At 44.8% G+C, this 27,627-nt stretch overlaps 2 protein-coding genes across 3 annotated transcripts; both read right to left on the minus strand.

Annotated features, from left to right (window-relative positions):
- Positions 1–686: 686 nt before the first annotated feature.
- WDR25 (WD repeat domain 25) lies at positions 687–17,770 on the minus strand. The gene is made up of 7 exons (XM_078608543.1): positions 17,686–17,770; positions 16,351–17,213; positions 12,704–12,851; positions 11,872–12,002; positions 10,632–10,802; positions 6,484–6,624; positions 687–1,801 (listed from the first exon to the last, which is right to left on the minus strand). Exons 2-7 carry the CDS (start codon positions 17,194–17,196, stop codon positions 1,577–1,579), a joined length of 1,662 nt encoding a protein of 553 aa, XP_078464669.1. The 5' UTR covers positions 17,197–17,213; positions 17,686–17,770; the 3' UTR covers positions 687–1,576.
- A 1,268-nt stretch (positions 17,771–19,038) lies between these two features.
- Positions 19,039–27,368, minus strand: LOC144728852 (uncharacterized). Of its 2 annotated transcripts, XM_078608541.1 has the most exons (5): positions 26,092–27,368; positions 21,854–22,022; positions 21,168–21,228; positions 20,908–21,066; positions 19,039–20,644 (listed from the first exon to the last, which is right to left on the minus strand). In XM_078608541.1, the coding sequence occupies exons 1-5, from the start codon at positions 26,894–26,896 to the stop codon at positions 20,462–20,464; spliced, it is 1,377 nt and encodes a 458-aa protein (XP_078464667.1). In that variant the 5' UTR covers positions 26,897–27,368; the 3' UTR covers positions 19,039–20,461. The 2 variants fall into 2 exon arrangements, with proteins under 2 accessions (XP_078464667.1, XP_078464668.1); XM_078608542.1 differs by lacking the exon at positions 21,168–21,228.
- Positions 27,369–27,627: the final 259 nt, after the last annotated feature.

Raw genomic sequence — 27,627 nt, forward strand, 5'->3', positions numbered from 1 at the left:
AAATGTGTTTCGTTGTTTTTTGCTCTTTGCGCTTGTGCACCACTGCCAACGCAGCAGGAGCATCACTAAATAATTAGGTTGAATCAAAATGAGGTCACCATGTTCCATAGTGCAATGTGCCAACTACTGTGCACAGTGCTATGCAACAAAGACAAAGATCCCCCGCATAGCCTTAACAGACTGTTGGGGCAAGTGCTGTTAGCGAGCACATATGAAGGCTGGCACAGCACACGAGGGGGTGGGTGGCCAGCACCACGCCCGGCCGCCTTTGTCTCCACAGTGGCGATATTTACACACTGCATCAGGTACTCATTTGAGGCTGATGGACCTAGGGGAGGCCTAAGACTGATTCAAATAATCGTCACGTGCACAGAAATATACATGGTGTAAGAAACCTACCCTTGGAGACCATCACATATTCTGTGCAGCCGATCCTTCTGTCATCATCCATCCCCTAACGGCTTCACAATCGTTATCCTAAAGCAGTGAAACAATAACATTAAACCAGCAGCATCCAACACAATAGCATCCATCTGTTCACTCAGCTTGCAGATTAGCACATGGTCGGAGCATTTATTACAAGCTACTTTTTGTAGCAAATGTACCTATCCAGGAATACATCTTAGCAATAATAATCTAATCAATGATCTGCTTGTCAGCACGCATAATTCACAAAGAACCTTAAATAATGAGTTAAATACGTTTATTCATGAAATTGGCAACATGTAAGATTGCATTTCACTTGTAGACACTTGTTCAGATATTGCTTGTAAACATATCAGGATTACTTCTGAAATGCAACAAAGTCGGGAAATCGTGAACGCAAGGATCTCAGATTGCTCATCATCACTTTCATGCCCCGTTCGTATGCGCCGTCACCGTTCCGCCTTTATCCGTGTGGGCACTTTCCACCTCTTCCCGCAGCATGGCACAGAAGGCCAAAAGTGCCCAACGAGAAGGAGCTTTCCAGAGCTCCCTCTGGTGGAGGCTCTTCCACCAGCGGTGGATTGAGAAATAAATTGCAGGTCTGCACCTTTGCCCATTCTTTCCAAAGCATCGCGCACTATGCACATTTAAATGTGACGCTTCGTTGGCATGAATCCTGCGTTTTGTTTGTTTCAGCTTTGGAGCCGTAAAAAAAGTTGAATTAATCGGGCGTGATGTCCCACACGAATGTAAACGAAAACACCTCGAACTGGTGGAATGTCTGAAAGTTTCCAATTGTATATTTGCCAACAGAGGCAATTGGTGTCAGAGCTGTAAATTAAATCTCGTTGGGTAGTACTATGGCAGAGCGTCCAACTAGCTTCAGATCGTCACAGGTGTCAAATTCTTTATCCAGAACAGCCTCACGGAGGCTCAGGACTCTCCTTCAGGTCGGGTTCTGCATTGGGATGTTCGGCCAATTTCACACACAGGATGAGCTTGTAGTTGTCGGAAAAAAACCCACGGTCCGCGCAAGAGGACAACACTCAGGCAGCGCTCCGCATGGATAAAAACAAACAAATAAATAAAGAATTCACCGCTGCCCCGCCTATCCGTCCGGCCGCCTCCCTCCCTCTCTCTCGCCACCGTCTCAGTTCCAGACGCGAACACCGCCATCCCATCCGGCGGTGGCGAGCGTGCGGGGCAGCACGGGGTGGAAGGTGGCGCCCAGGCAGGGCCCGCCGGCGTGCGCCGCCAGCGACGCCAGCAGGCGCCCCGAGCGTGGGCAGTAGAAGCGAGCGGAACCGTCGGCGCTGCCCGTGCCCAGCAGGGAGCCATCGCGAGAGTACTCGCACGCCACGCCGTAGCCCTCCACCTGGCACGCGACGGGCGAGAATGCAAATGTTTGATTACGCGGTTGCGTTGTGGCGCCTCCGCGGTCTGTGATTTCGGGTAGCGCCCCACGTGTCGTTGTTCGGCTCGATGTCCGCGCGCTTCGCTCCATCTTCAGGTCTGCTCTGCCGATGAAATCGTGCCGACGAAGACAAACGCATGCTGGAGAGCAGCACCTTCGGCTACCGAAGCTCCAAGCGCATGGAGCCAAATGTCGAACGCCGCGCTGAACAACGCGCTGGGCGACCAGAAAACCCGCCGGGGGGAGGACGCAAAGTGTTGCTTTTAATTGACAAATGTTTTAACGTGTCTTTTTAGTAACACTTTCTCACGTTGAAAGCGTTATTCAATTAGATATGTCTGTCCATCCATAACAGGGGGAAAGTGATAACGCTCCTAAAGGCTCATTCATTATGCACCTAGTTTATCCACCCTGGAGGAATGATGGAACGAGTTGAGCCACACATCTAGAATTTGACACCCGTGACCTTCTGAAGTTAGTTGGGTGCTCTGCCGCAGTGCCACCCAAACAGATTTCATTCGTAGATTCGACACCAAATGCCTCTGTTGGCAAATATACAATTGGCAACTTTCAGACATTCCACCACTTCGAGGTGTTTTCCTTTACATTCGTGTGGGACTGCACGCCCAATGAAATCAACTGAATTATTTTATTTATTTTATTTCATATGGCCCCAAACTCAACAGAAACGCAAACACAAGATTGAAGCCAACAAAGGCGTCACATTTAATATTCCCAGTACGCGATACTTTCTAAACGAATGCGTAAAGGTTCAACTCTTCAATGACTAGCTCATGCCACTGCTGGCGGAATGGCCTCCTTCCATGCTGGCCAGGAATTGTGGAGGAAGGTGGGAGTACCCACAGTTTACCCCACCACAAGCAACCTGCTATCACTGACTGTGGTGTAATCTATTTATACTTCAAGGTGGACCAGAGGTCACAAACGGGTTTTGATTCCTTACCCGTACCCGTACCCGGCCGCACCAGGGCCGCAAACGGGTACCCGTACCCGGCCGTACCCGTACCCTACCCGTACCCGGCCGGGTACGGGTAGGGTACGGGTATCGGGTACCTGATTGCGACCTCTGGGATGAAGCCATGTTGCAGGCGCGGGTGGGTTGATTCTAGGAACTTGAATTGTGAGAAGAGACAAGACGTTGGGAAATGAGTGACAAACGGTTACTCACCAGTGACTCACGGTCTACCCGTACCCGGCCGCACCAGGGTCGCAAATGGGTACCCGTACCCGGCCGTACCCGTACCCGGCCGGGTACGGGTAGGGTACGGGTATCGGGTACCCGGTTGCGACCTCTGAGGCGGACAGACATTTAAGATATTTGGGGATTGTTTCAACTGCCACGGCGGGAGAGTGAATCGAACCGACAACCTCTCGACTGCAAGTCCATTACTCTAACCGTATAGACGAAGGCAACACCCAAGAATTGTTGCACGCTGCTATAATTTGGATGAATGAATTACATTTTTTGGTCCATTTCACATTTATGTCAAGCAATCAGCAATTTAATTTGTGGTAACATTGTAAGAACTTTGGCCCTTGCCTAGTTCTTTAGGTATCATGAACAAGTGGAAAATTATAACACGTGACTATATATACACAGTGGTCCGAAAGTGAGGACATAGGGTAATTATGTTTATTTTAACAACTCACATAAAGCGATTTCATTTATTTTAACAAATATTCAAGCTGCCTTCCATGAACATTAATGCATGCATGAATTCTCTTTTGACATAAATGCAGGACTTAAAAAAAGATTACAGCTGCCTTCTTTTGCATACATAAAAACGGATTGAACTCGTTGGTCATTAGTCACTTAAAATTCCATTTGTAAATGTCACCTGAAAAGGAAGAAATATATATATGTATATGTTAATAATGATAATAGATCAAATATTAACTTAAACAATTAAATGTTTTAATGCCAGCATTAAAAGAAATAAAATAACTCGATTGTGCCCTGACTTTTGGGTCACACTGTGTATTTATATTTCAAAAGTCTACCAAGCCACAATTTAATTCTCTTAAAAGGCTTATTTTTCAAAGGGCAAAATCTATTTCCCCCAAGCCAAGTGCAAGACTTTAATGAATATTTAATTTCCTTTTGGATGAGCGCGTAATCCTCTTTTTCAGCTCCACTAAAATGTGGAGCCACCCTTGAATGGCAACGACCCTCGCAATTCTCGGAACCGCTTAAACCATTCGGATCATCGCAACACTTCTCTAGCAGCCTACAACAGAAGTAAAGTGGCGCGTGCAGCAGCAGCATCAGCAGCGACAACAAAAAAACAATTGTATATTTTCGTGTGCATTTACAATTCTTATTTTACATATTACATTTCACTGCAGGGGGTAACACAATTAGGCAAGCGGGACTCTGCGGCGGAGGCGGGCGAGGGTAGGGCGGGGGGAGTCGGAGCGAGCCAGAGAGCCTGGGAGGATGACACAGAACTGTTCTCTTGCGTACGAAGGGAGCCATCAATCACGACGGTAGCCAGAATAACCGAGCACCCAAAGTCCCTGTCGCGCCCATCCGTCACGCTAATGGCAGTGGCGGCTTTCTTAATCACGGGGCTCATCGCGCGGCTCACGAGAGCTTCCGAGTTTCCGAGCGTCTCCCGTGTCCCCGCGCGGGCGAGGGGTGTACAAGGGCTATCTTGTGCGCTTCGCTCTCCGCCTCCCACCGTCTTCTCAACCTGCACCCCCCCCCAACCCCCCCCGCCCCCTTTCTGTACTCAACCATGTGCGTTAAAAAACGTTCAGACCCAACCCCATCAACCTCGTGAAAATTAAACCTCCCCCAGCAACACCCACCACTCTACGCCTTAGTGGTGCTGCGGTTGACCTAATGCGTGCAAATGCCGATTCTGCGTGGCGTGTGCGTCTGTTTTTAATTTGTTTGGTTGCTGGTTTACTGTTGTGCACGTATAAATCATAACAAACAAACTAAATTCTTCTTCATAAACACTAACATCGAAATAAAAAGTTGCTGCAGTTTTTCCGCTGTGTAGCTCTATGCTGTACTTGAACATCTCCAGAAAAAAGAGCTCTTCAGATTCCTCCAGTGGAAATAAATAATCTGATTCTGCTATTGGGTTATACCATGCGTTATTCAGTACGATGTCTCATGTGTCTCTCAGACATTCAGGAAAAATCCGAAACACATCAGAGAAAATATACAGCCCTTTGTCAATCCACTAATGGATGAAGGCCACCATCACCCCAAGCCATGTTGGTTACGGGGGTTGTTCAACCGTCATGCAGGTCAGTCTGGGTTGGCAGGACCAGATCTATAGTGCTCTATAATTAAGAATATAATTATGTTTCTCCACAATGTTTCTTTTATTTGTCAGTTTTTTATTTCATTTTAATCATGTAGAGTATGAAATATAATATTACTTTCAATGTAAATTATCTTTATTTATAATATGAATGGTAAGTTATGAAGGGTTTATAGTGTGAAATTGTAAGTTACTAAGAGTGGGAACGCATCCTCATGTACTAATGTTATAAGTTATTCAATATACGAAGTTTCATTATCCGGGCGAAGCTCAAGGAACCCATAGACTTCGTACATCGAGCTATTACTGTACACGCACAAGTACTGAAGTTTTACGTAAACAAAAAACAAAACGCGGGAAAAATATAAGTTGTTATGGTCACCGACAGAGGCAAAGAGGTCCTTAAAGAATATTCCCAAAGCGATGGTTTAAAGGCAGACTGTGCAATCCATTAAAAGTGGCTGACCGTGACAACGGCAACATGACAGCGCTGGGTGACAGCCCATCGCGCGATAACTACCTCCAGCGCACCTGGGCCTCGTCAATCACTCTTACTCATTTCTGGCGAGAATGATTCTCATTAAAGATAAGAGGCCGCACGTCCCACGCCTGCCATCGAGTATTTATCAGTTTGTGCGGCTGCATCCTGGCCCGCGCTAAAGACCTGTCCAGTTCAATTAAAATGTAAATACCTGCTCAGCCGGCTTGCTAATATGTTAAGCCAAGCATGGCAAGTATGCATCCTTGACACCAAATTGCCAGCAAATTATTAGAAAAGACGTGGCCGAGGTAGCGTTGGAATACTAAGCAGGGGATTATTACCGGGCTTGTTGTGATATTGACCGAGTCTGAAATTAGTTTTTTTATTCATTTATGAATGAATTGGGTGATAAAAAAATACAGTTGGTTATCTTCATTAATTGGTGATTTCTGGTGAATTGTCGTTTATTTGGTATATGTAAATGCCTATGGTCGATTGATACATGCATCTTGATGTTGTGTGTAATTTGTACAATACTTATGCAAATTGTATGCAAATAGTGTGATATGTAAATTAAACATATTGGCTAATGGCATAAAAAAGTCAAATGAGAAAAAGAATATGGGCGATGATATAAATGAGAGAGTAAAGACGACACCAGAATAATCAATTGCAGAATTAAATTGCAGCCAGCGTAGCGTGACAATTCACCAAACGCACTTAACACAATCATACAAATTACAGCAACGCAGTAGAAATGTCTTCACGCAGAAAAGAGACTCGCAAGGAACACCGATGTCCCTTTCGCCAAATTCACCTTGCCCTTTGACCTACGACCCCCACACCCCAGCCAGAGAACTAACCGTGTGGCCTTCGAAGCGCTTCTTCTTGTCCATGCTGTACGGTCGCTGCGCGGAGAACACCGCGATGTAGTTGCCGTTGGTTTGCGCCGCAAACACCGGCTCGCGCGGGTGGAGGCAGAGGCTGGGACACGTGTATCTTTCCTGTCAGAATCAAAATATGTATTTATACTGGATGGATCCCATGAGCTATGAAGTTGCTTTTTTCACAGATGTTCACCTAACCCCTGTCCACACAGGCCAGGCCAGGGGTAAGGTGGGGGGGGGATAGTTCAGGAAACATCACCATTCTTAACAACAAGAGATGCCAACACATTACTCCGGCTCTTTGATCATTGCACTGGCTTCCTGCAAAATGCAGCATTGATGTTGAAATTGTGCATTCTACCTACAGTTCATTATTGATTACACTGGTCAACAAAAAAATAAATAAATTCTCGCCTGGACTTTTGCAGCTGTTTTAGACTAATTTCAGGGTGCTGATTCCAAATCTGATCTCAGATTTGCTCAATCACATCTCATTTTTATGCTATCGGCATAACCCATTTTCATTGATTTTACCCGAAATTAATTCTGTCACTTATGATTGCAAGTTGTTGCGAGTCAGTGACTGCTTTAGTGTTAAAATATGGTGCTGTATTTTTAGGATAGTGTGTTTATATTATCATTTTATGTAGATATTCACATTTATTTAATTTTTTTCTTCTGCAGTTTTTATTGAAAATGCAATATTTTATATCTCGAAAACCTGGTGTGATAGACAAAATCTGATGCCAGATTTGGAATCAGCACCCCAAAATTACCTTAAAACCGTTGAAATACCTTATGCCAGAAAAAGTGTGTTGACCAGTGTTATCCACGGCTGAATGACTCTGCCTTCTCGACAGACCTGTTCTCCACCTGAAGACGGCTGCTTGCGTTGTGGCCGAAACGTCGTGAGAATTATTTTATTATGTTTTATTTTTATTATTTTATTATTTTATTATTTTCCTTCTACGTGACTTTACCGAAAGAACCAAGAAGATGAATCCCTGCAGTCACGAAAGCTTTAAATCGAAAGCCACAGACACGTCAGAAAGTGAGCTGTGTGTATGTTGAACTTCTGTCACACATACGTCGTCAAGCGTGCTAATCGGAGGCGCTCGCCTGCCTCTGGAACTCTGTTCCAGATCACATCAGGATTGCTGGGACAGAAATGCTGACACAAACACATCTTTTAAATAATTGTATTTAAACATGTTTGAGTTGGTTAAACACGTAGGTTTTCGCGACCAATATCATCCATAATAGAGGTGTTTTTGGGTTAGATCGCGTAAATATATAAATGTGTCGTTAAAACCCGCCACCACCCAACACAGCCAACTAGTAAGGGTTGTCACGTAAACAGAACGTGCCAATTCGTCACTAGTACAGCACACCGTGTGTTGGAGAGCCAAGCCACAACATTGACAATCTGAGTATGACGTTTCGCCAGTAATTACAACTAGCTTCATCAGGCAACAGCCAGATTTATGGAGATGTCCACCTGTTTTAAAAACACCTCTATTATGGATGTTTGAGTTAGCTTATCCATGAGTTGGACTGATTGGCCACTGGCATTTTTCGAGATTCTATTGGATTGTAAAGTTCCTTGTAATGGTCTTCCTGAAGAGCACTCTATAACAGCAATGTATATTGTGTTAATGGATCAACAATAACATTTGCATCGTTTACAATGCCCATTTGAACAGCTAACGCTGATATTTTGGCCTATGATTAGAATTAAAAAAAAAGTGATTTTTTTTCCTTAGAGGTCGACAATCAATATAATCAATTCATTGAAAATGGAACATCAACTGCATATATAATTAACAAAATGGATAATATAATAAATTCAATTACATGTATGAAGGGTTAAGTGCTTACATCAACATTTAATGGAAAAATTCTTATTACATTTTGACACGTTATTAAAGTATTTGCACGACGGGGCTGCCTCAACAGCTATAAATCCTCGATGAAACTACATTCATCTTTTGATGGATTTACAGCTACATACATTTTAAGATGGAAAAATAGCAGTGAAATGTTATCCTCATATATACGGAAGGCCTTCTCAATCATACGAGCTAGGGCAAGCCCCCCACTCCACACACCAATAAGTCATGTGACAGTCAACCATTGCACACTACCATTATTGATTAACTTCAGGTTAAGCTCATGAATGTTTGCAGAATAACAGGCTTTTTTCAATAGAAGGCTTATATAATGATTTTTAAAAAGGCTTTACCCTTTCTGGCAAAAATATAGGTGTTAAGATGTTAAACAGCAAATTATAAGGCATCTAAAGTCTGCATTAACCACCCGTACCTTTGGTAAACATACAAACAACTATGCTTTGATAATGTATATTGTCCTCGCAATTGATTGGCCTACACCAGAGGCAGCCTCCTTGATGGCTTTGTCTCACCGGTTGCTAGACCTAAGAGCCCCGAAAGGCGAACGGCAAAAGGGCGCTGCAAATTCCAAAGCATTCATATATTGGGTTAAGTAGTTTTATATGCTGGACCCGTTTTGTCATAAAGGGTAAAAGCCTCACTTATTTTTTTATCATCTTAATACCAGAAAAAGGGTCATGGAGATAGAAGGTATATATATATATAGCTTGGTTAAACTCATCTAGAGAGACAAATGCCCTCCCTGGTGACTCTTCATTCTAATTAGCATCGGCCCGAGGTGTCATGACAACAGTGTTTGGTAAAGCAGGGTGGACAGCGTATTCCTGTTATTCACCTCATTTAAATCTTACTCGGTCTCCGTGCCTCTATTGCGCGGGCCAGCTATACAACCATACAAAGACCTTGATCATAGTTGATTAATTATTTATGTAAAACAATCTCAATACATTCATCAATAGCAATGCCTTCAAATCGTTATGTGCTATAATGCCGATTACATTTTTTTCCCTTTTAAGGCCACAGTGTTATTAACAAATGTGTTGATTTTTTGGGTTAATGTGTGCGTGTGCACCACTGCCAAGGCAGCGGCATCATCAAATAATGTGCTTGTTTATTTTCAGATCGATTTAAAATTAGAGATGACATCAATATACAAAACCTTTACTTTCTGATGTTAGAGCTTATTATACAGTCCGTTCTCTGATGTACAGCATGCGCAGCAATGCTGCCCTGTGTGGATTTCTCGGAGGCAGTAAAAATCTAAAGACTGACTGACACCCAAGTGCTGAATTTTCAAGTCCAATCCTTAGGCCCACCACTGTTGCAGCTGAACATTTAAACATATCATTAATGTGCACCAATTGACACTCAATCTGTAATTGAATGGAGAAGATGGGCAAACGAGAAAAATAAACTGTCACAATTTCCCACTCACGATTAAATTCAGGAAACAAATTTTTTTAAAGCATTGTTTCAAATCACGTGAGTTAATCACATGTAACATATATGAATTTAAATAATAATTCATTCTTGCACATGTGATTGATGGAAATATCGCGAGCGTAAGGATCGTGTTTACGTCACCACACTGGTCAGTGAAGGGCGAGTGAAGGTAGGGAGAACAGGAGTGCAGTACAACGTTCGATTTTGCTGCCCTACCTTCTGCTGCTAGCCACATAGCCTGGCAGCCTATAACCACCTGATGCAGAGAGTGGTCACCCAGCTCAGCACTATCCAGCTGCTGACGTGGCCTAGTGGTAGTACATTGTTGCAGGTTCATGGTTCAAATCCAGTGGCAAACCTGATTCATACTGCGAGTGTATTCATAAATATACGCAGTGTCTGATTCACGGTGGACATAATCGGTCCTGTGCTGTCATTTGCAAGAATGGGCCATTTTGTGCCGGTGTCATGGTCCAAATTTCCAAATAAAAAAAAAATTACCCGCAAATGACTCAACTTGAATGTACGTATCAATCATCATCCCCGACTGCAGAAACTTAGCAAGACCTTGCGAAAGTGAGGCTTTCCTGGGTATACAGGTGCAAATAAAAAAAAAAATAAAAGCTGCTTAGCTTCCAAGGTCTGATGAGATTGGGGGAAATTTTAGACGATTTCATCATGAAAGCTGAAAATAAAAACCGCTTGCATATATATACACCGCTGTTATATCGAGTGCATCAGGTGTAATGAGGTACGGTGAAGGGCACGCACGTGGAAGATCTGGTTAGAGATGCGCGCGCCTGTGCCGAGATCCCAGGCGAGGAGCGTACGGTCAGGCGAGTCGCGGCTGACAGCGTCCGTGCTGGAGATGAACTCGTCGCCTCCGCGCAGAAACAGCATGGCTAGCACCTGCTGGCAGGGCGCGCGGAACTCGCGTAGTGCCTATGAGTGAAACACATCAACAGCAGCGGTCGTCAGCATTTTGTCAAAGAGTACACAGTACGTATAGCCCCGGGATTAATCTCTCATCGATTATTTTTGCTGGTAAACTGGAGTAGGTGGCACGTTTCTGGTAGACGCAGACAAGGAGAGAGAGGAATACTGGCTGTGGTGTGCTGGGTGCGGAAACATTTTCTAGATCACTCAACCAAACAAACCTGGCTGATATTGGGGTTGACGTGAAAGGATAAAAAGGGCAACTCTACTCCAAACTTTTGGACAATGGGAAATAAGCCATTAAATGTGCTCTCCTAAATGTATATCTTTCATGGGTTTGCAAGGACACTTACCCTGCAACTTAAAAAAGGCAGCTGAGACAACCTCTGGAGAATCCAAATGACATTCACTCTGACCTATTTTATTATTTTAGTAATTGAAAATCATCTTGATTATGTTAATCAGCTAAAGTATGTTCTGGGACAAAAAAAACTATTCTCACCTTGCAACAATTACGGATTGTTCTTATGTATTCCCAAAGCCCTCTCCACAACTCTCCAGCCCGCCGAGACTACTGATGAAATTCGGGAGATTAATTTTCTCACAGAGCGTGGATCCCAACGCTGGCCCACACGTAACCTCGACGCACCAGCTTAATTGTGTGGTTATCTCAACTCTGCAGCCACCACCAAAATCCCGGAATGTTAAAATAGAAGTGACTGTATTGTCATTTTTATTCAATGGAGGCTAGCGAATGCAACGAAGATGGACCGGTATTTAATTGTGTTTTGCAAAGCATTAATGCCATTATTGATCTTTGAGATTGGATAAAGCGAAGCAGGGAATTGGAAGTAGAGGAACAACAATGATTTGGAAAATATTGAAATTGACTTGCAAATAGTATTGACAATTTAAGAGGAATGAATGAAAAAGCCAAAGATAAAAAATAAACAGACACATGTGCCCTTGTGATAAGGAAGAAGAGGGATAAAAAAATACTGGGTTCAAAAAGTATGACTCAAACCCATGCTTAGTGTGCATATGCAATGAAACATGGGATGGGATCTGCCAGTACCTTGCAGGTCCTTAAGTCCCAGGCTTTTGCTGCAGAGCTGAAGCCTCCTGAGATAAACAGGTTCGGCTGGCAGGGGTGCAAGGCCAAACACATGATTTGCGAGCCATGGTCAATCCTGGCCATCACCTGACCTACGAAACACAACGGAGCACAGAGCGTGATTGAATTTTGTGAAAACAAAAGTAAACAGTGCAATTATGAATGCCCGGAGCAACAATATGAAATGAGGTGCATAGTCATTATACCTTGAAAAACATATCCCAAATTTCTAATCACAAGACCTTCAAAGCAACTTTGAACCATTTCTGAGTACACGCTGCTCAGGACCAAATGGAAGAATCTGTTTATAAATGTTCTATGCAAATGTATTACATCTGGAAATAGATACAAACGTTTTATTATCTAGTCCATATTTTTATTTTCCTTTTAAAGCACAAGTAAATTAGTCTGCCTTGTGGCACAGGGAATTCTCAACCTAATTATCAGGCGAGCCGGTAATTATTCACCACGCACCTTTACATCAGCCGCACCTAGTGTACACAACAAAGGCTCATTCCGAACAGCGTGCTTCAGCTGCACCGAACCTCACAAAAATAATATTCAGGGCCTACCTTGGCTCCTCCCACCCTCAATCAGAATATATACAAGGACTGTTTTCTTGGAATTTCTCTCACTTGATACAGCTATCGTGCTGTGACGGATCCACCTGAAGACGGAAGCTTGCGTTGCCTCCGAAACGTCGTGATTTTTATTTTATTTTAATTTAACTTTTATTAATTTTAATTTTTTATCTACGTGACTTTACCGAAAAAACCTAAGAATAATTATTCACCAGTCTCCACGTCGCTCAGGCAGGTGGCAGAGTCAAACCCGCCGGTGAGGACACGGCCACCGCACGGCATCCAGAGTGCAGAGCGCACCGCCGCAGTGTGGTGCCGCAGGGTCTGCACGCACAGCCCATGACCCACACCATCCCACACCTGTGCACACCACACCACAACCTCGGTCATGTCACCTCAATCAAGTGTTTAAAAACAGGTGCCGTTATGCACAGGGGCCGTTATGTACACAACCCCACATACCACGCAATCCCACACCTATATTTCGTGTAGGTTGTATTTTTTGTCGTGGTTGCCGAGTTTTGCGATACATGTTATGGGAAATGATGCATTGCTGATCATTTTTCAAGACCCCCTTAGGAGACTTTTCAGTTCTGTCCCGGTTAAATGTGCATTAACGAAATCCAAATTGCCAGCCGAGTCTGGTAACAGCGATAAAAATGTAAAAAATATAAATTAAATTCAAACTGGTTCGGTGGAAATAATAAAATAAAAATAACCAAGTTCATGCCATTCTCAAACCACTAATGGATGAAGGCCTCCCCATGCCATGTTTTTAATGAAGGTGTTTTGACCCAAGCTTTACCAGAATGGTCAATTCGAGTTGGTAAAGGGGTGGGGAGGGTAGGACCAGTCCTCATATCCCTTGCCACTGTTGTTAGTCATGGCCAGGAATCCCTCTATAGCCGATGTGAGGGCAGGACCAGCCCAGATATCCCTTGCCAATGTTGTTAGTCATGGCCAGGAATGCAGATGTAGTGTAATAGCGCCGAATGTTGTCCAAAAACGGCAACTGCAGTGGACGAGCAGTACATACGCCGTGAGCATATACACTGTTGTGTCGGCAGGGCGGAGGAACTGGGGCAAGGGTCATGGAAGACCCTATCTAAAAGCCCCTGGAACCTGCTAGTGGGTTCGAGAAGGGAGGCGCGGCCAGGGCGGAGCCAGGCCACACCGGGTAGCATAAAAGCGGCTGAGAGCGGGAGCTCGTGGCTGCCGGTTCTGGGAGTGAACTCGTCTCGTCGTCGCTGTCGTCTTCGCCGCCTTCATCGCTCCCGTCTTTGCTAGATATTGCGCGGCCGGATAGTTGTTGGCTGTCTTGGCCGGCGCCATCAGTGTTACACGGTCAGGGTTGTGTTAAGGCTAGGCTAGACGACTAGGGAGAGAGCGAGGGCGAACCTGTGAAGGTGTTAATAAAGAAGGTGCTCCTAAAAAACTTTGTCTCCCGCTCCGCTGACATTACACAACTATAGCCAATGAGTTAATGCACAGCATGCTAACCGTTATACCACCCCAAAAACAAAAGACAAAGATAAATACAACGATCCCCCATATAGCCTTAACAGACTGTTCGGGCAAGTGCTGTTAGCGAGCACCTATGAAGGCCGGAACGGCAAACGAGGGGTTTGATGGCCAGTACGACACCCGACCGCCTTTGTCTCCCCAGTGGCAATGATTACACACCACACCAGGTACTTATTTGAGGTGCTATGGAGTGATACTAATAATAACAGATAGGTGTGGAGCCACTCAATATCAAAGAGCACATTGGGATGCGTACATAATATACTGGCCCCCTGCCAAGAGTCACTGTCGAGGCATATCCGGAGGTAATTAAACAGAGAATAACATGAAACTCTCAAAATGTCATTCGTCGCGTGTCCAATTTGCACCGCACGCTTCTTTTTAATTGCCACTGCGTTTGCACAGAAAGTAGTTAAATTGAAGCTAACACAGATTAATGCGTTTCTCCCTTGGCAACCGGTGAGCCACTGAAAAGTGGCATAGCAAGCTGGCTCCATCCAATTACAATGGCCAGGTTTGCGCACCTTATGTAAATTGTATTATATAAGACGGTCGACATCACAGGTGCCATTTGACTACATCAAACATGAGCGTTTGTTAAGTCAGCTAAAGAGCCAAGCGGGTTGAATATTTACATTAGTAAAAATTGTCATTTAAACGTGGAATTAGGTCTTGGAAAAAGGCAGTATGGAGCAAACTACCCTGTTCACGAAATCTTTTTTGTGTACTTTTTCAATCACCTAAATCAACTTGGAACAAAAAAAACTCAACACATGAGTCAAAAACACTGCCTTAACCCTTAAATGGGTAAACGCATATGTACTTGATGATATTTTGTGCAATCATCCATCTTCATAGCCCATCTCTCTGACCCCGATGTTCTATGAAGCAGGAATATTGCCCAAAACGTCGCCACCATTTAAGGTAGTTTTATGGACGAAAGTGTTGAATTGTTTTTGTACTCGCACTTGTGCACAATAATTTGCTTAAATTAATTCGCAGAATTCTGGCCACCTTTTCGATGAGCATTGGCTGATTGCAGCAGACGGTGTCAATTGGTGCTCAATGAAAGACACTCGTTTCAATGTCTAATCAATAATAACGTGCGATGCAATTACTGATTGGCGTGATGTTCAGCATGTACTGCAACACATTCCTGCGGAGGGAACTGGTAGGAACGTTGGGTTGCTCGGTCAATGGCCAGGGTCAACGGCGGCGTGGTGTATTCCGCAAATATGCCCGACTGTGACGGCGGGCACAAGCCGGCGTGAGTAGGTTAAACGTTGATTTTATAAGGGCTCCACGGGGTGACCAGCCCCTCCCCACCCAGCCCCACCCCTCCCACCCCTCACCCAGCCCCTCCCTCCCCACCCAGCCCCTCCCCACCCTCCCCTCTCCACCCAGCCCCAACCCCTCCCATTTTTTGATGCACGACGGACGGACACAATAATCCCCTGTGGGCTGGTGTAACCAGGAGGTTCCTACCAGAATAACGTTTGCATAAGCGACATTGTGAAGTCTCTTCCGTCAAACGACAGCATTCCAGCATTCACAATTAAACGCATTTGCACCGCCATCTGGTGGTAAACGTCGAAAACGGTAAAAGGATTTAAAAACATTTTAGACATAAATATTTTGAGGCTACAGAAACTAAACTATTTTTTTTATTTTACCAGCTAAGGCCCACTGAGCTATTGATATGCATATGGGCATTGGAGAAAATAAATAAATTGTTGTACTGGACTTCAATTCTCCTATGTGTATGCGTCCTGATATCACCAACTTGCGCTGACAAGTGCGGTCTAGAGACGCTGGTGCATGGTAGTACAACAAACCTAATGAGATCGGACTAATTTCAGCGATCTGTTGGTCACAGGCGTATGGGACCGTCCATAAATGACGTCACGCGACGATTTTTTGACCCCCCCCCCCTTCGTCATACGACGTCACAAAAAGTCAGACCCCCCCCTCAAATGACGTCACAAAGCTCTGCCCCCCCCCCCCAAAATGCTTCAAATCGCTTTAAACTATTGTCATTGTAGTGCGTATTTAATATGGCGCTGCACTTTGATGTTGTAGATTTTTATTTATTAGAAAGTCCATTTAGTTAAGTAGAACGTGTTGTCTATATTTATTTAAAGTTGCGCATTTTGATGTGACGGCACATTTCTCAACCCCCCTCCCCCTCGTCACACATCGTCCCAAACGTCTGACCCCCCCCCCCACCTAGGTGCGTGACGTCATTTATGGACGGCCCCTATATACACGGGGGGGAGGGTCCAATTCAAAGCCTTCAAATGTATCGTGCACAGCGATGGATTACTGCGTGAAACACCTTGACAGTTTTGTCCATGGAGGCGGTCAACAGCAGGTGGCTCTGGGTCCTTACTGGGCACCAACGAAGGGCATTCACCGCCCCACCGTGGCCGGCCAGCTCCATGTAGATCCGGCTTGTCAACTGCGTGCCCGAATACTTGCAGTCCAGGTAAGGGGCAACCACTGGCGAGATGCCCCTGATGAGTGCTCTGTGGTCAGCTGCACCACTGCTCGTCTTTTGGGCTCGTCCGCCGTCAATTCCACCGAACTCACCTTGGCCAATACCAATACCACCACCATCACCACCGGTGTTTCCATCTTGAGAACCACCCCCATGGTCTGCAGCGTCACCAGCATCTCCACATCTCTGTCTTTTCGACACGTACGGTCTAATTGCCCCGAAAAGTGGCGAGGCTCCGGGCGAAGGCAATTCAGGTGGCCGCGTGTCCTGCTCGCTGAGCCTTTGTCTCTTTGGTACGTATGGCCTGAGAGGGCCAACATTGATGGTTTTCCCCTTGAAGGAGTGCTCCGACCCATGGGTTCTCTGCTCAGAAGTTGCCTGCTTTTTTGCAAAAAGTGGCCAAGGAGTCGGAGATGAGGTCCAGGGCTTGGGTGCCTCAATGTGCTGTGCCCAGGTGTTCACAGTGCTGAGAGGGGTCAGTCCCAACCAGCTGATGTTGCTGCTGCTGCTGGCAGTTCCACTTTTCGTGGCAATGACACCCTCACCGCCGTGGGATGTGCTCTCAGCAATGACTTGAGGACTTGATGACGCCTTCTGCGCGTGCTTTGATGTCCTACCACACTCACCTGCATCATATTCCTCTGCGTCCGAATCGGAGTCACCGTACGCCAAAAGTGCCTTCATTACGTGGCTTTCTAGCTCTTGCAAACAAAAAAATAATCAAAATTTTAGTTTCAAATCAGAAACTTTCCTAAATGCTGGCTGGGTTGAGATGCCCACTGCTGAGCTTGCAGGGCTTGGGCGATACCAATGGACACAACTGCCACAAGGCAATGCGTGGCATTATGATGATAAATGACTGGTGGTTAAAGTTTATGCTACAGCCAGTGGATTGTGAAAGGTGCCTTTAGTTTAAAATAGTATCTTACCAAGCCATTATCGCATTTCAATTGCACTACAGTAATTGTTATAAAAGGGCATTGGATACATTACTGTTTATACAACGTGTATTTTGTTAGTAACCACTAATACAGCTCAGCACGAAGAAAATATCGCAATCGTAATGTCATCTCCATACATTAAAGATTCTAATACTGTATTGCTGCGGCCTACGCGGGCGTTCGAGGCCTACGCTCTTGCCTAGCGCCACTGGCCGTTCTAGGACGAGCTCACCCAGGGGCGCACACGTCCCGTTGACCGGCGCTGGGGTGTACGGCGCAGACTTGTGCCGACTTTTCACTGCTTCCCGAGGGTTGCATCAACGGGGTCAGAGGCGAGCAAAAGGTGGACGAGACGCAGACGTCGTCTAGCGTGTGTGGGAAGCAGTTTTAGCAACAGAATTGCGACACGAACTTGTCCGCACCGATAACCACGGTGAGAGATTAGAACGCGGCTCCCTAGCGCTCTCTAGCGTCCACTAACTTCGTCTTTCCTAAGGCTGCTGATGCACAGACAACTACAATTTCACATTCAGGTGGTAAAGCCAGTGTATCGCTGTGATGGATGTCTCCTTCATATTTGTGGATCGGGGCATACGTTGTTACCGTCTGTTCTGGATGACCAGAGTCGCACACTGCTGGAGAGTTTTTAATTTTCTAATTTGTGCATCAGGTACCCCCGCACCTATTGCCATGATTTGTGCGGATGCGATTTAGGGTGGACCATGAGATTCGAAGATCATACTCAGGGATCTTCTGCGTTGGATCTTCCACAAAGTAATTGTTTGTGAATTATTTTGAACTGGCAAATCCATGCATTATTTTTCTATCTCATAAATGCACCCACCACACTCACAAATGCACACGCACCACTCACCTCAGCGTGCCAATCAATCCAGTGTTTGGCAGATTTGAATCAGACCAAAAATGAGAGATGCAGACACACGGAAGATCAAAACCAGTTCCAGAGAATCAGGAACAGGCCAGTGTTAAAGAGACGTGATTTTTGATGAATACACAAACTCCATTTCTGCAAAGAGTGAAAAAGGCTGTGTATAGGCTGGGAACATTAAGTGAGGTCAACAATGGGGAGATCTGAGTTTCTGTTGGGAAATAATAGTTTGTGGTGCATTAAAATTACTTCAAATGTTTCAGAGCCATTAACACGGTTGGCTACTTCAGTGCAAAATAAGTTGTACATACATACAATATGGTCTAACCATCATAAATCTATCCACAACCCCCCTTTTCAGAACTAGGTGTGAATGTTGACTAAAACAATGTTTGATAAGGCACCCTTGTGGAATAATTGCAAGCAAATTGAACAATAATATTATACACTTTGTTGCAATTATTAAAGAGAGATGTAAAATGCTGCCTTCAGTTTGTTGGGATTTCAATTACTGCATCGGTTGTGGAGTTTCTGAGGCCGTTACACTGTCCAGTGGTAACGTTTTCCACTTGTTGCAGAGCTTCCTGGGTAAATAAGTGTAAAAATAAAGAATACATCTAGAGTTTAACTAGGCATACAATGATCATCAATAAATGTGAATTCTAAGTGTGGAGATTTGTATAAACCCACTGCATGCAGATTCCAAGTGCGATTTATTATAGACATAACAGCAACATCGGTTAATTAAGACACACTTTGTGGTAACATCGTTATATTTTAACAATATTTTACATCATATAAATTCTACATGTTTTTTACTTCAAAAAGTGTATTTGAAAATGAAAGTGGCCTCTTGAAACATGCTGCACAAGAACTGAACTCTATAGTAAAAACATAAATGGGAAATTAATTGCACGCACTTAGAATGGGATATAAAGTTTATTGAAGCCTGTATGTGCCGCACATTACCATCTGCAATACGATCGGTGGCACAGCCAATACTGCAACGGGTACAATAGGGAAAGGCTAATAGTTTCAGTTCCAACAAGCAGATCTGTTGTTTTAATACTGTACAACAGTTAACAGATACCATACACACCTCGAAAAATATTAGTACTTTTTCCTATAAAACCACCTGGGATCAGAATTAGTCCGAGCTACGATCTATTGCATCTTATTCAATACTATATTCAAAAATATACATTTCGTTAAATACTTTACAAAGTAGTTTCTTGATTTTGGTATGTTGGATACAAAGACAGAACCCAACATATTAATGCCGATTTCAGGCTCACAAAATTTCAAGGATCACACGCAAAAAATTAAGACACAAGAGTATGTGCAGTTGTCACATATCACTCCACAGGAGATATATTTTTTAAAAGGGCATTTGTCCAATTATTAACCATGACAAATAAACACTATATACGCATATCGAAGTGTATAACAAATTATTTTTTAAAACCTGGTTCACACATGTGCACGTGCTGAACATAGAATACATGCTGTGCATATTTCAGCGTCAAGACAAACACTTAAAATCTATCACAAATCTTGTAGTCTGAGAGTTGCAGGCCTCTACTGTACAATATAGAGCACAAGTAAACAAGCCCTTTCACAAACATCACACATTCAAAATATAGTATGTTGTTGGATTACAGGCCAAATATTTTAAAATCTTAATTATAGGTTTGGGGTGGAGTGGTGGCGCATTGGTTTGTGCATTGCGCTAAGAACCCGGCGAATTGAGTTTGATTCCCGGCCACGGCTGACATATTTTGCAACTCCGATTGGCTACATATGATGCGAAAGAAGTTCAACGTACATCAGCAGCGAGTGATATCTGTAACGGTCCTGAGCCCCCACTCCGTCACCAACTGTACGGTCAATCCCCAAAATCCACACGGTGTGGCAAAGGGTTGTAAAATATAAATTATTATATTCTAGGTCAGTATATATTTTAAATACACAATTCAGTCAATAATTATGAATATGTTCATGCCCTTTTGCTAGGGCTATTGGTTGGCTGCAGCTCAAGCAAAAAAGGGGCACACAAGGTTAGGCAATGCCCTGCAGAATATGGCAAAATGCTTTTGTGCGAAATGGCCATTTGCGCTGTTCATTGGTTGTGCTTGGCCTTGGCATGTGTTAGGATATGGGACTTGAGGTTGGTAGACTGTGCAAACTTCTTGCTGCAACCATCAAAGGGACAGACGTAGGGTCGGTCACCCGTATGAATTCGAACGTGCGTCCGAAGATTGAAGTCCAAAGAAAAGCGTTTTCCACAGCCTTCGAATGTGCACTGAAACATAGAACAATTTTAATTGTATATAACATGTAAATGCAAAAATCTCATTCAGGACTCTCTGAAAAAAAATGCTGGGATGTATTGAAGCCTTCCTGTTCGAAATATTATTATTATTATAAATGTTATATGAATGCATAAACAGCAAACTACCATAATGAAGTTGAGCACATATAACCATAAAGGTAAAACTTTTTTAAAAATGTCTGAAGGTTAATCCATCGACTTATTTCATCGTGACAGCATGCACGGCATTTTACCTGGAAAGGTTTTTCGCCAGTGTGGACCAGCTGGTGACGCTTGAGCTTGGAGCTCTCCACAAAAGCCTTCCCACACTCAGCACAGACGTGCACACGAGGCCCGTGCGTATGTAGGTGCTTTCGCATGGCTGAGTTGTCTCTGAACATTTTGTTGCACCCCTGTCGATAAATATACAATAAAAACACGATCATTCTAAATGATACCAATGCAAGTGTTATGGACTTTTTTTTTTAAAGAGACTCACAAAACGTTAAAATACCTTGTGCGGACATGCAATGGTTCTGGGCAAGTCATCTTCTTTTGGCTTCCGCGGCTTCATCCTTGTGCAATGTCAGGCCGAAAAAATGAAAAGTAATTAATTCCCGAAATATGCTCACTAAGCACCATGAAGATCTATATTTTTTTTGACTAAACCAGTGGTCATGTCCTTTTCTCAAGCAAAAATAAAATAACACCTGTTACTAATTACGGGAGATCATATGATTTCACAGAAGCCATTGTATTTTAGAATTTACAGCCCTATGTCAATCCACTACTGGATGAAGGCCTCCCTCCACCATGTAAATAATTTGACCATACTAGTCCATACAAATCACTGCAAGTTGGTGAAGAGGGGCAAGCACGACTGCTTATCACTCGCGACTGATAAATATGACACATGGCCGAGAATCAAACTCAGGTCTCTGGTTTCATAGTCCAGAGCACGAACCACTTTACCACTGCTCCCCACCAAAATAACATGAGTCCAAATTTCTGGAGTACTGAGGGTTTTACCATCAGCCTCTTCCGATAATGCTTTACTCTAACACTCACAAACTACAATGTTTGGGTGTCATGTACAAATCAAAAGTGAGCCAGTGTGTGCAAATGTCCCAAACAAATTACCTCACTCCGTGGCATTACCCAGAATGAGGCAGGGAATACATGAATAATATATCCTTGTACCTGGCAAACTCTGCCAGCTGCTTGGGGTCAGAGAGGTCGATGCCAGGAATGCCACCAGGAGGTAACTTTTTCCCTGTCATGTACTCAGAGTAGTCGGGCAATGGTGACCCGGCCGAGATGATTTCTTCCACAATGTCTTCTGGCTCCACGTCAGACTTTTTACCATCGGCTGTAGGCAGGTAAAAAGAAGCATGAGCCATTTGTTTTTAGCTAATAATTAGTGAGCATTACTTCATGTAAAGAGCAATCTTGTATAATTTGCTCATTATGAGTGTGGTACAAAATAATGTTATAAATATAAAAAAAAACATTTCAATATTTAGCTGTTTAACAAAACAAACTGGATGAAAGGTGATATCACACTTTACAATAGCAGACCCTTCACGATTCATAACACCATTGGGCCTCAAACATTGCAAAATTTGTATATGAAAATCCATAAAGTTCCTTCCGGCTACTATCAAATAATCCAGAATGTACCCAATTCCATCGGACTTTCAAAGTTATGCAGGCTTGAGCCTGGATAGTGCTCAGATGATGGACCAACATGCATAAAACACGTGTGGTAGCCACTATGGGCAGAAAAGCAGAATACATTACCCCACCTTCACCAATCCACATTGACCAGCATTAGGAAGTATGATCAAATAACCCTCATTGTCTGCATGGTGTGGGGAGGCCCTCATTTCAGCAAGAGATTCACAAACTTGCTGGACATATACTTGCATGTCAAAGTGTTTTATGGACGGTCTTGACTGTGGATCTCTTGTCATTTTCGACTCTTGTCTTGTTTCCACAAGGACTATGTTATACTTCCTGATATAGCAAACGTTTAACGTGAAAGCATCTAAAAACACCCAATAGTAATCCTGAATTTCTCCAGGACAGCCTCAAAACATATCTGTATGATCTTCGTGCTTTGCGATATTTATCTAATTGAGTGCGAGTTTATTTAATGCATTGGAGAAACCCAGAGCACCCAAATAAAATTCAACTCATGAGGTGATAACACTCAACTGTGCATTAACGCACATAAATAAGATGCACTAACCGTACGGTCAGTTTTTTTCCAGTTCTAAAATACAGGTCACTCATGTTCACATTTTAAGGAGAACCAATACTGTCCCAGCCCAGATTCTAAGATTGTAAAAAAGGTAAGGGCTGTGCCACACGAAAATAGTTTGCGGGTAAATATAGGGGTGTCATCTCCTTTGTCTCAGCCTCAGGGGCCCTATCCTCTTAGCTAGGATGACCCCTTCTCTCCTGGTCGCCAAGGCAGGCTTCACAACAGTGGACGATAATAATAATCATCATGATCATTCGCCATTATCAATTCACAGCTGTATGAAGACCTCACCAAGTTGCCACCATCTCTTACGATTCTGGGATGTATTACAATCCCATTTCATTACTCAACCACCTTGGTGGACGCGTTCTCGGACACGTTCTATTCCTTGGCTGCCACTCCCGTCACTATCATCCAAATAAAATATTTTAAATAAAATACTCTTTATTTTTTTCCGGTAAAGTCACGTAGGTAAAAAATAAATAAAGTAAATGAAAACAACTAAATTAAATGATTTAATTTAGTTGTTTTCATTTATTTTATTTTTTACCTACGTGACTTTACCGAAAAAAACAAAGAGTATGAATCCTTGCAGTCACGAAAGCTTCAAATCTAGAATTTTAAAAAATGCATAATGCCCTCTATTTACCACGAAAAGCATCACTGAATCTCGTTTCCTGGATGGTCAGTGCAAATCGATAATTGGTCGATTTTATAACGCAATATATCAAACAATTTTGATGTACTGCACTTGATTTGATTGTTCAGAGGCACCGTGTTGCCTTTAAAACTGTGGTCACGGAGTGGCCTGCAAATACTGTGGGCGTCTTATGAGTTGTATGGAGGCAAGATGCGTGGGGAGGGGCCTCATATCCAGCAGTGGATGGACAAATATTCTTAGGTTTGTTATTTTATTTTTTATTTTACTTTAATTAATTAAAAAAAATTTTACCTACGTGACTTTACCGAAAAAAACCTAAGAATCCTTGCAGTCACGAAAGCTTCAAATCTGGGTTGACAAATGGCCTGTACACATACAGACGAGACTAGTGAAATGTTTAGCGCCGAAACAAATGCTGATGGAAAGCATTGACCTAAACTATCCATAGGCTGATGAAATAAAAAAAAAGATAATTCTCTTTTTTTGGAAGGTTGGGACAAAAAATCCCGTTTTGCCCATTTTAAATTAGTTTCAAAACCATAGACTAGACAGGCGCGGGTCGCCGTCTCGACAGCCCCTATTGGTGGAAACATGTGGCGGGAACCAATAGGGAGAAGCGTTCCAAACGCGCTCGCCTATCCCGACTAGCAATTATAATGATTGCCGGACTGCGACCCAGATGGGCCCCTGGTGGCTGAAATCGACCTCTCGTTGGTGGGATGACGATGAGGTAAAGCAACAAAAAATGAATGGATGGAAAGCTACCATTGATTGGCTGTACTTTAAAAAGGGGGAGGCAAAATACGTTCAAATACACAGCGGGCCTCTCCCCCTCACGTCTCCTGGCGTGACGGGGGGGGACATTGGGGGTAGGATCCGCCCATGACGTAACCAGCGGTGATGATGATAATGAGTGGCTGCATTGCCTTTGTATTAACCGCAGCAACAATAACAATGGAGAGATTAAGCGGGACGAATGCGCAGTATTTTTGTTGGTTGTTTTAAAATCCACTCTTAACATCAGTGAGACGAAAGCACGGATATTAAACCATGAACCCAAATAAATCTCCAAACCCGCACCCTAATGTAGAACAAGGGATTAAATCACGCATTTCACCTGTTTACCTACACGCGATAAACAATGACCCACAACCACATAAAAAAAATCATGAGCCAAATCTCATAGCTTCATACATTACCTCCTTCCTGATCCCAACCCCTGGCTCAAGACACAATTTGCAAAAAGGTGCCCTGAACATGCACCCACACGCAAACATCTAAACCCCACAGACTCAACCCCATCCCCTAATCCGCACATGTACAACAATAACTGAACAAAATCTCGAGGTGCTCGATGCCATAACCATATCTCAAATCCCGACTCGAATTCCAAACCAAGGCAGAAATTAAACACCCGGACTCGAATCCCAAACATAAAAAATGTGTACTATCCAAACCGGAACTCAGAACTACAACAAATGTCCCTCATCCAAATTCCACACAATACCCCTCAGAACCACAACCAAACCCTTCCAGTGACCCAAATCAAATAGAGTATTGTCATCTTTAAAGTCAGAACCTCAACCCCAAATCCTGACCGTGAACCATAAAATATGGCTTCAGACCTCCATCTGATCCAGTCCCCTGCAATAAACTCACCCCAGGCCCTCATGTCACAATACACATGGACAAACGGCCCCTTTTATCAATCCACTGCTGGATGATGAAGGCCTCTCTCACGCCGTAATGGTTGTGGGTTATTTGACCATACTTCACCACGCTGGTCATTTCAATTACCCAAGTCTCAGACTCACTCCCTGCCCCAGAGGCTTCAAACCGACCTGATGCCCAGATGGCCACGGTGGGTTATTTGACCATAATTCATCACCACACTGGTCATTTCAATTACCCAAGTCTCAAGACACCCCCTGCCCCAGAGGCTTCAAACCGACCTGATGCCCACATGGCCACGGTGAGTTATTTGACCATAATTCATCACCACGCTGGTCATTTCAATTACCCAAGTCTCAGACTCACTCCCTGCCCCAGAGGCTTGAACCGACCTGATGCCCAGATGGCCGTGGTGGGTTATTTGACCATACTTCATCACCACGCTGGTCATATCAATTACCCAAGTCTCAGACTCATCCCCTGCCCCAGAGGCTTGAACCGACCTGATGCCCAGATGGCCGTGGTGGGTTATTGACCATATTTAATCACCACGCTGGTCATTTAAATTACCCAAGTCTCAGACTCACTCCCTGCCCCAGAAGCTTCAAACCGACCTGATGCCCACATGGCCGTGATGGGGGTGGGTTATTTGACCATACTTCACCACGCTGGTCATTTCAATTACCCAAGTCTCAGACTCACTCCCTGCCCCAGAAGCTTCAAACCGACCTGATGCCCAGATGGCCGTGGTGGGTTATTTGACCATACTTCATCACCACGCTGGTCATTTCAATTACCCAAGTCTCAGACTCACCCCCTGCCCCAGAGGCTTGAACCGACCTGATGCCCACATGGTGACGGAAAACTCGCCCTCCAGGGTCTTGATCTGCACCTGCTTCTGCTCCCAACGTCGGGGGCTTCTCTCGGGCCCCGCCTCGCCGTGCTGACCACGCCGGGTCCCCTGGGACTTCTTTCCGGTCTTCCTGCCACCGGCTTTCCTGGCTGCCACGGGGCCCGAGGAGAAGGCCGCTCGCCCGAGCAGAAGACGCTGCTGCTGCTGACGTTGCTGCTGCTGTTGCTGTTGTCCAGCCCTAATCTCCTCTTCATCGTCATCATCGTCGTCGTCGTCATCTTGCTGGTGCCTAACCGCGTACCGAGTTCCATCATCACCATCATCATGATCATCTCCATCATCAGCATCATCACTACCACTTTCCTCCTCAGCCTCACGCTCCTCTGTCATAGCCAGGGGCACTGGCACCAAAATGTGGTCATCGAAGGCTGAAACATCGAGCTGCTCTTCACCCACAACTTCCTCGTGGGTCTGCACCAGGATCACCTCGTGGTGGAGGTGATGGGCCATGATGTGGTGGTGGTAGCGGTGCTGCTGCTGCTGATCGTCATCATCAAAATCGTCGTCGCCGCTGCTACTGAGCGGCTGCAGGGAGATGACCCCTCCGCCTCCTCCGTGCTGCAGCTGCTCCAGCTGCTCCTGCTGCTCGTGCTGCTGCAGCTGCTGAACCTCCACCTCCATGCCCTCCAGGGCCTCCACGGGGATGGTCTCCACCTCGATCTCGTGCAGCTCCACGATCTCGGCCGGCATCTCGGTGGCGTCCGTCACGTACAGCCCGTCCTGCGTCGACATCTCGGCTCGGTGCTACCGTGGCTCGAGTGGCTTTGGTGGTGGATGTGGTGAATCAGGTGTCCCAGATGAATTCGGTGGCTCCCGTAGACGCTGCGTCTCCAGCCCCACCACCAGCGGAGGTTCTTGGTGGCTCACGTGGCTCCTCCAGCTGCTTGGCTGGATCGAGTGACCTGGGCGGCTCCAGCTCCGATGGCTCGCGTGGCTCCGATGTTGGATTCGCTCGATCCAGCGGCTCCAGTTCTATCGGTTCCAGTAGACCTGGTGGCTACAGCTTTGACGGATCCAGTGGCTCCAATGTCTCTCACTTGAATGGATCAAGCGGCGTGGGCTCCTCTTGCCGTCTCCCGGGGAAACTAGTAGCGCCACGAGCTCCTGTGGATCTAGTGGCTCCAGGCTGAGCCAGCTCCAGTGGCTCTCCCGGCCGCTCCAGTTTCTTCCCTTTTCCTCCAGCGTGTGGTGGGGGGAGGCAGTGGGGGGGGGAGGACCCGGCCCAAACATCGCGAGATTTGGTGACGCCGTGGTGGCGGAGGGCGCAGAGCCGCGGCGAACTCTCGCGAGATCTCATTTGTTGCCTTTATTGAGCCGATGGGGGGAGCACACTGTGGGACATACATGTGCCTCGTTAGAGCAAAAGGAGAGTTCGGGTTATATTACAACTTGAATAAAAAATTGTAACTATTCTTTTTTTGGGAGAATGTGAGATTTTCAAATGGTGCTTTCTTAAAATAAAA

Source organism: Lampetra planeri, chromosome 30, assembly GCF_965212315.1.
Source record: "Lampetra planeri chromosome 30, kcLamPlan1.2.h2, whole genome shotgun sequence".
NCBI lineage: Eukaryota > Metazoa > Chordata > Hyperoartia > Petromyzontiformes > Petromyzontidae > Lampetra > Lampetra planeri.